The following is a 13,090-nucleotide window of genomic DNA, read 5'->3' as shown; positions in this document are numbered from 1 at the left end:
AGCACCAGCCTCTTATATCACAAGGTAAGAGCCAGTCATGTGCAGTGTATACACGTGTGTGCAGTGACATGTAATGGAGGAGCACCAGCCTCTTATATCACAGGGTAAGAGCCGTCATGTGCAGTGTATACACGTGTGTGCAGTGACATGTAATGGAGGAGCACCAGCCTCTTATATCACAGGGTAAGAGCCGTCATGTGCAGTGTATACACGTGTGTGCAGTGACATGTAATGGAGGAGCACCAGCCTCTTATATCACAAGGTAAGAGCCGTCATGTGCAGTGTATACACGTGTGTGCAGTGACATGTAATGGAGGAGCACCAGCCTCTTATATCACAAGGTAAGAGCCGTCATGTGCAGTGTATACACGTGTGTGCAGTGACATGTAATGGAGGAGCACCAGCCTCTTATATCACAGGGTAAGAGCCGTCATGTGCAGTGTATACACGTGTGTGCAGTGACATGTAATGGAGGAGCACCAGCCTCTTATATCACAAGGTAAGAGCCGTCATGTGCAGTGTATACACGTGTGTGCAGTGACATGTAATGGAGGAGCACCAGCCTCTTATATCACAAGGTAAGAGCCGTCATGTGCAGTGTATACACGTGTGTGCAGTGACATGTAATGGAGGAGCACCAGCCTCTTATATCACAGGGTAAGAGCCGTCATGTGCAGTGTATACACGTGTGTGCAGTGACATGTAATGGAGGAGCACCAGCCTCTTATATCACAAGGTAAGACCAGTCATGTGCAGTGTATACACGTGTGTGCAGTGACATGTAATGGAGGAGCACCAGCCTCTTATATCACAGGGTAAGAGCCGTCATATGCAGTGTATACACGTGTGTGCAGTGACATGTAATGGAGGAGCACCATCCTCTTATATCACAGGGTAAGAGCCGTCATGTGCAGTGTATACACGTGTGTGCAGTGACATGTAATGGAGGAGCACCAGCCTCTTATATCACAAGGTAAGAGCCGTCATGTGCAGTGTATACACGTGTGTGCAGTGACATGTAATGGAGGAGCACCAGCCTCTTATATCACAAGGTAAGAGCCATCATTTGCAGTGTATACACGTGTGTGCAGTGACATGTAATGGAGGAGCACCAGCCTCTTATATCACAAGGTAAGACCAGTCATGTGCAGTGTATACACGTGTGTGCAGTGACATGTAATGGAGGAGCACCAGCCTCTTATATCACAGGGTAAGAGCCGTCATGTGCAGTGTATACACGTGTGTGCAGTGACATGTAATGGAGGAGCACCAGCCTCTTATATCACAAGGTAAGACCAGTCATGTGCAGTGTATACACGTGTGTGCAGTGACATGTAATGGAGGAGCACCAGCCTCTTATATCACAGGGTAAGAGCCGTCATATGCAGTGTATACACGTGTGTGCAGTGACATGTAATGGAGGAGCACCAGCCTCTTATATCACAGGGTAAGAGCCGTCATGTGCAGTGTATACACGTGTGTGCAGTGACATGTAATGGAGGAGCACCAGCCTCTTATATCACAAGGTAAGAGCCGTCATGTGCAGTGTATACACGTGTGTGCAGTGACATGTAATGGAGGAGCACCAGCCTCTTATATCACAAGGTAAGAGCCATCATTTGCAGTGTATACACGTGTGTGCAGTGACATGTAATGGAGGAGCACCAGCCTCTTATATCACAAGGTAAGACCAGTCATGTGCAGTGTGTACACGTGTGTGCAGTGACATGTAATGGAGGAGTACCAGCCTCTTATATCACAAGGTAAGAGCTGTCATGTGCAGTGTATACACGTGTGTGCAGTGACATGTAATGGAGGAGCACCAGCCTCTTATATCACAGGGTAAGAGCCGTCATGTGCAGTGTATACACGTGTGCGCAGTGACATGTAATGGAGGCCATGTGTTCAGTCACTGTGTGCTTGTGTCTCCACAGATGGATCCTGGAGGAGAAATCCACCAGAGAGATGTCCCCGTCCTCTGTATTCCCAGCACTGTCCAGAGGAGAAGGTCCCAGAGGATCCTCAGGTAGATGGAGCTGAGCCCTGTACACATCTATATAGGGGGGTCCTGCAGTCATAGAGGGGTCATAGATTGTGGGGATCTCTTCTGTGGATCTGTTAGATTTCCCACCTGTCTGCTGTATTGTCCTGAATTGTTACAGATGACAAATCAGGGGGAAGATCTGACTGATATTAAAGTGGAGGATGAAGAAGAGCGGATGATGGGCGATCCCCCGTGTAAGAGTGAGGTGGAGGAGGACATTCCAGGAGATGTTACCACAGGTAAGGAGTAATGAATCGATAGAACACATTCAGTGAGACTCCACCTCAGAGCTATACCGAGGACCTACCTCTTGTATGTTAAACAATGTTTACCAATATTTAAGAAGTAAAAATTGAGCCATTTAAAGGGGTCCCTTCACTTCAGCAAATGGCATTTATCACATAGAGAAAGTTAATACAAGGCACTTACTAATGTATTGTGATTCTCCATATTGCTTCCTTTGCTGGCTGGATTCATTTTTCGATCAATTTAAACGCTGTTTGCTTCCATGGTTATGACCAATCTGCAATCCAGCAGGGGTGGCTGTGGTTGCACACTATGGGAAAAAGCACTATCCTGTGCACACGGTCCTGTCCACCAGAGAGGCCAGGGCGTTTTCCTATAGTGTGCAAGCACGACCACCCCTGCTGGATTACAGGGTGGTCGTAACCATGAAAACAGGCAGTGTATAATGTGATGGAAAAATGAAGTCAGCCAGCGAAGGAAGCAATATGGAGAATCACAATACATTAGTAAGTGCCTTGTATTAAGTTTCTCTACATGATAAATGCCATTTGCTGAAGTGAGAGGACCCCTTTAAGCTGGCACCTTGGACCACCTGGTACTCCCCCCAAAACCTGGCTACCGCTGCTTCATTGCTACCAGCTCTGAATTCTCGGGGACGGTCAAACAAGATCAGGAGGAGCTTGGCACCATTATGGCGGAGCACCGGGGCACCGAATAGAGCGTCCCCGTCCACGGAGCGCCAAAAGCTTCATGTGCATAACAATAGAATGAAGCCTTTCTCATGGTTTCAGGGCGTCTGCCCCACGTGGCCGTGAGCTTATCGTAAACAGATTTTGAAGGTGACGACTCCCTGTAATAAATTCTCCCGTTTATCAGTAAATCCAGGGAAGGTCCAGTGATGGCAGAACTGTCCCTGCACAACCCCCGCCGCAGCTTTGGCTTCACAGTGGCCTTCGCTTTATCTGGTTCTGGTACGGGCTTCGGTTTTTCCACCATATGTGGACATGCCCTTAAAGTATAACATCCAGCAAAAGTGATTAGTGTGTTATGTACAGTCCAGGAGAGGAAGGAGTTAAGAATGCTGACGTGCACTTGGCTTAGGGGCCACACCAGCTGCACTAAAGGCCGGGATCGGAGAAAATTCTGTTTAACCACTTAAGCACTGTGATCAACCAGTTTGTAGGAGGCAGCCTTGACACAGAGGGGCGCTTCTACTGTAAAAGGGGCACTTCTACTGTGGGCCATGTACAACCAGTCTGGGTCTGTAACTGGAGCCAATACACCAGTATAAAAATGTACTGATAAGTGTCCCCCCGAAGGTCTGGTATGACCACAAAGTGTGACATGATTTACATAACCGAATGGAAAGAAATGTTTCGGCTTTCGAAGGGAAATGTACAAGAAAGAAAATGTGTCTGGTCCGGAAGGGGGATAAATGGCCCGATTATTATTAAACATGGGTGATGACATTCACGGGGCTTCACACATCGTGTTTAATGCTGCAGTTGTTGGTGCAGTATTTTGAGCCAAAGACAGAAGTGGATCCAGACAGGATATCAACTATAGAGCATGGACGTCTACTTCTGCTTTGACTCTAGAACTGTGGTGGTGTCTTCCCCCAAAAATGCTGTATGTGTTGGAAAGTAGCCGTAAAAAACTAAGAGGCAGCACCACTGGAATCTGGGCCGAGTTCTGATCCTAGCTTAGATGCCACCATCAATAGCTACCACAACATCTATGCAGTTAGGCCACTATTGCCCCCTTGACGTGATTGAGGCTGGATTTATGGGTTGTTTCCCTGCCAGAGCTGACGAAGGTCTCAACGTCTGATGTGGACAGAAACCTATAAGGCTCTGGGGTAGATTTTAGTCACATTTCAGAAATTATGAGAAATTCGCCAATTTTTTATATATTTTTTTATCTGCTTGTAAGACGATCATACTTCACAAAATAGTCAATGATTAGCATTTAACATATCTCTACTTTATGTTGGTATACTTATTCAAAATAGTTAATAAAGTTTCACAGTAATTTTCCAATTTTTACTAAATTTTCAAAACCAATTCAGGGACCAAGTCAGTTCTGAAGAGGCTTTGAGGGGCCTCTATATTAGAACCCTCCTCGCCCCAAAAGAACCAATTTTGGAAACGAAACCTTTCAAAGCTTTTATTTAGGAGTATAGTGTATAGTATTTAGGAGTATAGTGTATAGTAATTAGGAGTATAGTGTATAGTAATTAGGAGTATAGTGTATAGTAATTAGGAGTATAGTGTATAGTCTTTAGGAGTATAGTGTATAGTCTTTAGGAGTATAGTGTATAGTCTTTAGGAGTATAGTGTATAGTCTTTAGGAGTATAGTCTTTAGGAATATAGTGTATAGTCTTTAGGAGTATAGTAATTAGGAGTATAGTGTATAGTAATTAGGAGTATAGTAATTAGGAGTATAGTAATTAGGAGTATAGTAATTAGGAGTATAGTAATTAGGAGTATAGTAATTAGGAGTATAGTAATTAGGAGTATAGTAATTAGGAGTATAGTAATTAGGAGTATAGTGTATAGTAATTAGGAGTATAGTGTATAGTAATTAGGAGTATAGTGTATAGTAATTAGGAGTATAGTGTATAGTAATTAGGAGTATAGTGTATAGTCTTTAGGAGTATAGTGTATAGTCTTTAGGAGTATAGTGTATAGTCTTTAGGAGTATAGTGTATATCGTAATTAGGAGTATAGTGTATAGTATTTAGGAGTATAGTGTATATCGTAATTAGGAGTATAGTGTATAGTATTTAGGAGTATAGTGTATAGTCTTTAGGAGTATAGTGTATAGTCTTTAGGAGTATAGTGTATAGTCTTTAGGAGTATAGTGTATAGTAATTAGGAGTATAGTGTATAGTAATTAGGAGTATAGTGTATAGTAATTAGGAGTATAGTGTATAGTCTTTAGGAGTATAGTGTATAGTCTTTAGGAGTATAGTGTATAGTCTTTAGGAGTATAGTGTATAGTAATTAGGAGTATAGTGTATAGTCTTTAGGAGTATAGTGTATAGTCTTTAGGAGTATAGTGTATAGTCTTTAGGAGTATAGTGTAAAGTAATTAGGAGTATAGTGTATAGTAATTAGGAGTATAGTGTAAAGTAATTAGGAGTATAGTGTATAGTAATTAGGAGTATAGTGTAAAGTAATTAGGAGTATAGTGTATAGTCTTTAGGAGTATAGTGTATAGTAATTAGGAGTATAGTGTATAGTCTTTAGGAGTATAGTGTATAGTCTTTAGGAGTATAGTGTATAGTCTTTAGGAGTATAGTGTATAGTAATTAGGAGTATAGTGTATAGTCTTTAGGAGTATAGTGTATAGTCTTTAGGAGTATAGTGTATAGTCTTTAGGAGTATAGTGTATAGTCTTTAGGAGTATAGTGTATAGTCTTTAGGAGTATAGTGTATAGTAATTAGGAGTATAGTGTATAGTCTTTAGGAGTATAGTGTATAGTCTTTAGGAGTATAGTGTATAGTAATTAGGAGTATAGTGTATAGTAATTAGGAGTATAGTGTAAAGTAATTAGGAGTATAGTGTATAGTAATTAGGAGTATAGTGTAAAGTAATTAGGAGTATAGTGTATAGTCTTTAGGAGTATAGTGTATAGTCTTTAGGAGTATAGTGTATAGTCTTTAGGAGTATAGTGTATAGTCTTTAGGAGTATAGTGTATAGTCTTTAGGAGTATAGTGTATAGTCTTTAGGAGTATAGTGTATAGTCTTTAGGAGTATAGTGTATAGTCTTTAGGAGTATAGTGTATAGTAATTAGGAGTATAGTGTATAGTAATTAGGAGTATAGTGTAAAGTAATTAGGAGTATAGTGTATAGTCTTTAGGAGTATAGTCTTTAGGAGTATAGTCTTTAGGAGTATAGTCTTTAGGAGTATAGTCTTTAGGAGTATAGTCTTTAGGAGTATAGTGTATAGTCTTTAGGAGTATAGTGTATAGTCTTTAGGAGTATAGTGTATAGTCTTTAGGAGTATAGTGTATAGTCTTTAGGAGTATAGTGTATAGTCTTTAGGAGTATAGTGTATATCGTAATTAGGAGTATAGTGTATAGTATTTAGGAGTATAGTGTATAGTAATTAGGAGTATAGTGTATAGTATTTAGGAGTATAGTGTATAGTATTTAGGAGTATAGTGTATATCGTAATTAGGAGTATAGTGTATAGTATTTAGGAGTATAGTGTATAGTATTTAGGAGTATAGTGTATATCGTAATTAGGAGTATAGTGTATAGTCTTTAGGAGTATAGTGTATAGTCTTTAGGAGTATAGTCTTTAGGAGTATAGTCTTTAGGAGTATAGTGTATAGTCTTTAGGAGTATAGTGTATAGTCTTTAGGAGTATAGTGTATAGTCTTTAGGAGTATAGTGTATAGTCTTTAGGAGTATAGTGTATATCGTAATTAGGAGTATAGTGTATAGTATTTAGGAGTATAGTGTATAGTATTTAGGAGTATAGTGTATATCGTAATTAGGAGTATAGTGTATAGTCTTTAGGAGTATAGTGTATAGTCTTTAGGAGTATAGTGTATAGTCTTTAGGAGTATAGTCTTTAGGAGTATAGTCTTTAGGAGTATAGTCTTTAGGAGTATAGTCTTTAGGAGTATAGTCTTTAGGAGTATAGTCTTTAGGAGTATAGTCTTTAGGAGTATAGTCTTTAGGAGTATAGTCTTTAGGAGTATAGTGTATAGTCTTTAGGAGTATAGTGTATAGTCTTTAGGAGTATAGTGTATAGTCTTTAGGAGTATAGTGTATAGTCTTTAGGAGTATAGTGTATAGTAATTAGGAGTATAGTGTATAGTAATTAGGAGTATAGTGTATAGTAATTAGGAGTATAGTGTATAGTAATTAGGAGTATAGTGTATAGTATTTAGGAGTATAGTGTATAGTATTTAGGAGTATAGTATTTAGGAGTTATTTAGGAGTATAGTGTATAGTATTTAGGAGTATAGTGTATAGTATTTAGGAGTATAGTATTTAGGAGTATAGTGAGCAGGTTCTCCCCACAGATAGTTAACAGAATTTTTTAAATGGGGTGACAAACATTGAAGCATTTTTCCCAATAAGGGTGCGGTCACACGTTCACACGTTCAGGCTTTTTGATGCAGTTTTGGAAGCCAAAATCAAGAATGGATAAAAAAGTGTAAAGAACAGCTCCAACTTCTCCTCTTATTCTGGAGTCACTCCTGGTTTGTCTTCCACATCAGTGTCAGGAAATTTGGAAGTGTGATCGTACCTTAATATGTAGAATTAGGTCCACATATCCCACAACTTCTCTCAAGCACAGCAGGTCTCAGTCGGGAAGGGATGCCATATGCCTATTTGAGCGCAGATTTTGCTGGGATGTTCATTTTTATGTCAGGTTTACCGAGCCCATGAGGAACCCCTTCGATTGAAACTGCATCCATCAAGGCATTTATCCCATAAGTGTTTTGTAGAATTCAGTGCACAGAGGATGGTACAGAGCGAAAATAGAAAATTGTGCCAACAGAAAAATACTCCATATACTGTTATGCAAACTATACCCCTTGAGGTAATCATGTAGGGGTGCAGTGAGATTTTTGAGTACACAGATTTCAGCTTATGGGTACCTACAGTGCACCTGGTGAAAATCTTGTGCAGCAGTTCTGCATCGTAATACAGTACAGCTCAAGTGCTGATACCATGAAAAACAACTCTGCCACAGCGTATCTCGCCCTGTTATTAAGCAGGTGCTAGCAGAATGCAGTGCTCCCTTTAAAATGTAGATAAAGGATAACCTTAGCACTGAGATTGTAGTGCAGTGGAGTCATTTTATATAAATGATCATTATTGGGTTTATCTCTGGGTGTGCATTTCCTTATAATGGTCATTTCCTTATAATGTAGGAATTTAAGAATTGCTTGAAAAAAAATCGAGATGTGCTATGTAACTCTTGGCTTTTCCTGTTAGCCCCATATTCAGTACAATGCCGACAATTTAACTGTCTCCACTACAGCTACAGGAGTCCACTTGTCGATAAAACAGTAGGCTGTAGGACCTAGATGAGGAGAATTCCCCGGAGCCTTCAAGGGAGACTGTAAAAGAAGAGGCGCAGCGGTGTGACAATAATGAGTTAACAATAGATATAGCATGTGGTGGCCTGAGGGGTTCACCTTGATAGGTTGTACTGGAAAGTACAAGTTGCGTGTAGGCTTGAATAAAACTAAGTGGTGGGGGTGCGAGCTGTCTGTGTCTTGGGTACTTGAATAAGCTGCTATGCAAGAAGAGCTGTATGCTGAACGTACGGTGGGGGAGGGCAAAGATGTAGTCCACTCATGGAGCCACAGTGGTATGGCATAAAAGCTGTACTCCTTTTGAGAACTTGTATATGTTGACTAATGTGATCGGCATCAATCCTCTGGGCTCTCCGATCAGTAAGCAGAAAGCTTGTTGGTGGTCAGTTTAGGAGTTGGTCACTTGGTCCTTTTATGGGCTTCCTTAAAAGGACCAGCCTGTTAAAAATGCTATACGTTTATATACTTTTTGATTAGAAAAAAATTCATGTGTATTTTTATTTATTTATCCTAACAGAGTATCCCTCTGAGGAAAATGTCATGTTGTCACTAAATTATAAACTAGAAGATGAAGACATCATGCAGCTCTCTTCAGGAGAAAACTTCTTTACTGTAAATGTACATCCAAGATTTCACAGTACAGATCTATCCTATAATCTCTCTAATCACGAGGAACCTTCTCCTGACCAATCACAGATTGTTAACACAAGTACAGGTCAGAAAGGGGGTGAAAGATTTCAGTATGGTAAACCATTCTCAGGGCTCTCTACACACAGAAGAATTCAAACAGGAGAAAAGCCATACTCCTGCTCAGAATGTGGAAAGTGCTTTACAGATAAATCAAGTCTTCTTATACACTTGAGGATTCATACAGGAGAGAAGCCATTTTCATGTTCACTATGTGGTAAATGCTTTAGAGAAAAATCAAGTCTTGTTATACATGAGAGAATTCACAAAGGGGAGAAGCCGTATTCATGTTCAGAGTGTGAGAAGTGCTTTACAGATAAATCAAGTCTCGTTAGGCATAAGAGAATTCACACAGGGGAAAAACCATATTCATGTTTACTGTGTGGAAAATCTTTTACAAATAAATCTCATCTTGTTAAGCATGAGAGAATTCACACAGGAGAGAAGCCATATTCATGTTCACGATGTAGAAGGTGCTTTATAGATAAATCTCATCTTGTTAAACATGAGAGAAGTCACACAGGTGAGAAGCCATTTTCATGTTCACTATGTGGGAAGAGCTTTATAGATAAATCAAGTCTTGTTAGACATGAGAAAAGTCACACAGGAGAGAAGCTGTATTCATGTTCAGTATGTGAAAAAAGTTTTGCCCAAAAATCAAATCTTGTTTCGCATGAGAGAAGTCACACAGGAGAGAAACCATATTCTTGTTCAGAATGCGGGAAATGTTTTATGAATAAATCAAATCTGGTTACACATGAGAGAAGTCACACAGGGGAGAAGCCTTATGCGTGTTCAGAATGTGGTAAATGTTTCACTGATAAATCAAATCTGGTTACACATAGGAGAATTCACACAGGAGAGAGGCCGTATTCATGTTCCGAATGTGGAAAGAGCTTTATTACTAAAGCCAGACTCAGGGGTCATCAGCGAAGTCACACAGGAGAGAAGCCATATTCATGTTTGGAATGTGGGAAATGTTTTACAAATAAATCAAATCTTGTTAAACATGAAAGAATTCACACAGGAGCAAAATCATTGTAAAATATTTTGCAAGGAAATCACATTTTTAAACTTGTATAAGAATTCACACAGAGAAGAAACCATATTCTTTTCGGGATGTCGTAAATGCTATAACAGAAAAAAGTACCTATACATTTAACATATCAGGTTCATATTTGGGTGGAATTAGCCTGGATCTCCCAGACGACTAAATTCTATTTCTCTGGGATCGACGGTGACCAGGATCTATTCAGGAAAAGTACTGTGGATATAAGGAAGAGAAGAAGAGCCTTGTTTACTTCCAGAGCAGTGAGGATGAATTGTCCCCATGAACCTTGCTTCTTATCTCTGTATTCACACCTCCACCCACACTGTGGCAGAGTCCAGAGTGACATGGGGACAAGTAACGACGCTCCATGTAATTGTTTTATAACGTATGCGGACATATTAATATTTCATCTTCATTTGAAGGATATAAATGTGATCAAAGTGAGCAGGAAACACTAATAAAAAAAATATATATATATGTATAGAAGGAAATTTCATAAATGTATTTATCACTATCTTAAAGACCATAACTTACTAACGAGCTGCTCCAGATTTGGTACAAACGATCAGGGATTCTCCAAGCCCTACTCAGAGGAATGTGACAATCGCAGAGATTTCAGTACTAGTAAAATGGGTTACATAGGGTAATAACCTTTAAATTACTCCTGCTATTGGTATAGCTGATGGGTGCTCACCTGATGCTGTAATGAAAGAGTCACAACAGCTCTTTGTGTGGGCCAGTCACTGGTTATTCTGTCACTGGAACAGCAGGTCCATGGAGGTGTCGCCACACAAAACGAACAGGCCAAGTTCCCGCTGTAAGTATACATTAGTGCTTGAAGGTTTTTTGAACCCTTCAGAATATTCTATATTCCTGCATAAGTTCAACCTAAAACTTTGGTAGATTTTTCACACACGTCCTAAAAGTAAATAAAGAACCAAGTCAAACAAAATGAGTCAAAATACTAGAACTGGTCATTTTTTTTAGGAAAATTATATCACATGTCTGTAAATGGTAAAAGTGTGTGAACCTTTGCTTTTAGTATCTGCTGTGAACTCCTATCTCCAACTTTTACCATTTCTGGTCATTGCTGATTTAGCCCTGTGTCCCATAAGAGAAAAGGGCACGTTTTTGCATTACAAGAATCAGCATACACATGGGGCGGACCAGCATAGCACAGGCATGTAACTCGTGGCGATGGCCATTTCACGCTTCAGCTCTTCCTCAGGGCCAAAATTGGTTGTTCCATCAATAATGCCAAGGCCTGAACCAGATGCAGAAAAACAGGCAGCAGTGTTCTTTTTGGAAAGCAGTGGCTTTCTCTTGCCATCCTGCCATGCAAACCATTTCTGTTCAGTGTCCTACTGATGGTCTTGTGAATATTAACATTCACTAATATGAGAAAGTCCTTTAGTTTCCTAGAGGTTACCTGGGTTCCATTCTGACCTCACAGACTATTGTACACCTTGCTCTTGGTGTGATCTTTGTTGGTTGATGATAGCTGGGGATGGTAATAATGGTCCTGAATTCCCTCCACTTGTACACAATCTGTTTGACTGTGGATTGGTGGTGTCCAAATGGTTTGTAAGATGGTTTTGTAACCCTTTTCAGGCTGATGAGCGTCAGTATCTCTTCTTCTGAGGTCCTCAGAAATCACCTTTGTTCATGCCTTGATACACTTCCACAAACGTGTTGTGAAGATCAGACTTTGATAGATCCCTGTTCTTTAGATAAAACAGGTTGCCCATTCACACCTGTTTGACATCTCATTGAACAAAACTGACTCTAAATTTACCTGCTAATAACAAAGGTTTGCATACTACTTTTGTCACTCATAGATATTTGTGATATTTGATAATTTTTCTCAACAAATAAATTATCAAGTCTAATGTTGGACTCATTTTTTAGATTTGGTTATCTTTTATATACTTTTGGAACTTGAGTGAAAATCTGATGTAGTTTAAGGCCAAATTTATACAGAAATATAGAAAATTCAGAATGGTTCCCAAACTTTTTATACAGAAATATAGAAAATTCTGAATGGTTCACAAACTTTCAAGCACCACTGAATTTTCAGAATTAGAAAAATCTCCAATAATGCGCACCAACTAGTGTTGTACGATTCAAACTTTATTTAGCATACTCGGGTTTACATATATGCCAAAATGTGCCAATCTTTCAACATGGAAGGCGTTACCTTAAAACTGACAGCTTGTGATCAGCTACATCAGTACATAGTTAAATATGTTTAGTGCCTTGCAAAAGTATTCACCCCTTGAGTCTTGTTCCTGCTTTGTTGCATTACAACCTGGAATTAAAATGAATTTTAGTTTAGATATTATGTAATGGATCTGACAAAATAATTCAAATTGTTAAAGTGGAATGAAATCTTGTTAAATAAATTAATGAAAACTGAAAAGTTGAGAGTGCATATGTGTTTATATGTTCTGGTCCATCTAATTTACTTCAGAAGTCACATTATTAGTTGAATAAGGTCCCTCTCTGTGCAAGGTGTCACGTGACCGGTCACATGATGTGCATATAAATATCCCTGTTTTGAAAGGCCCTTAGTGTACAACCCTACTAAGCAAGCAAATTGAAGGCCAAAGTTCCTCCTTCCACAATATCATGATGAAGTGGAAGGAATGTCCTGGAATGGCCAAATCACAGCCCAGACCTCAATCCAATGGATAATCTGTGCCATGACTTGATGTCACGTAGTGATGGGGAGGAAACCCCACACCGACAACAGGAGGGAAGGGGAAAGGTACTAGGACTGGAAAGTAGGGATAGGGGGATGGTCACCACCTAGTGAGTCCCTAATCCGAGCCCTGACTACTATTAGTATGAACAGACCTTGATGGTAGGAAAGTTCATACCCCGTAACCTAAGCCCTATCTCACCCTAACAGGGCCCTGGAGATAGTGTCAGGACAATGAATAGCCTGTTCCTTCCCAGCTGAAGGGACAGGAGACCCCCTCAGGACTAATG

The 13,090-nt window shown here is 39.8% G+C and overlaps 1 protein-coding gene across 1 annotated transcript in view; it reads left to right on the top strand.

Moving 5' to 3' along the window:
- The window catches only part of LOC122930444 (zinc finger protein 850-like), a 54,955-nt gene extending 42,488 nt beyond the window's left edge, over positions 1 to 12,467 (top strand). Inside the window, exons 5-6 of the mRNA XM_044283860.1 lie at positions 2,226 to 2,283; positions 8,879 to 12,467. Coding sequence (XP_044139795.1) covers positions 2,226 to 2,283; positions 8,879 to 10,092 — 1,272 coding nt within the window. The 3' untranslated portion in view covers positions 10,093 to 12,467. The remainder of the gene's footprint in view (positions 1 to 2,225; positions 2,284 to 8,878) is intronic.
- The last annotated feature ends 623 nt before the right edge of the window (positions 12,468 to 13,090 follow it).

The sequence above is a fragment of the Bufo gargarizans genome, chromosome 1 (genome assembly GCF_014858855.1).
Source record: "Bufo gargarizans isolate SCDJY-AF-19 chromosome 1, ASM1485885v1, whole genome shotgun sequence".
Taxonomy (NCBI): Eukaryota; Metazoa; Chordata; class Amphibia; order Anura; family Bufonidae; genus Bufo; species Bufo gargarizans.
The sequence above is the reverse complement of the archived record's forward strand: the minus strand, read 5'-3'. Positions and strand labels throughout refer to the sequence as shown.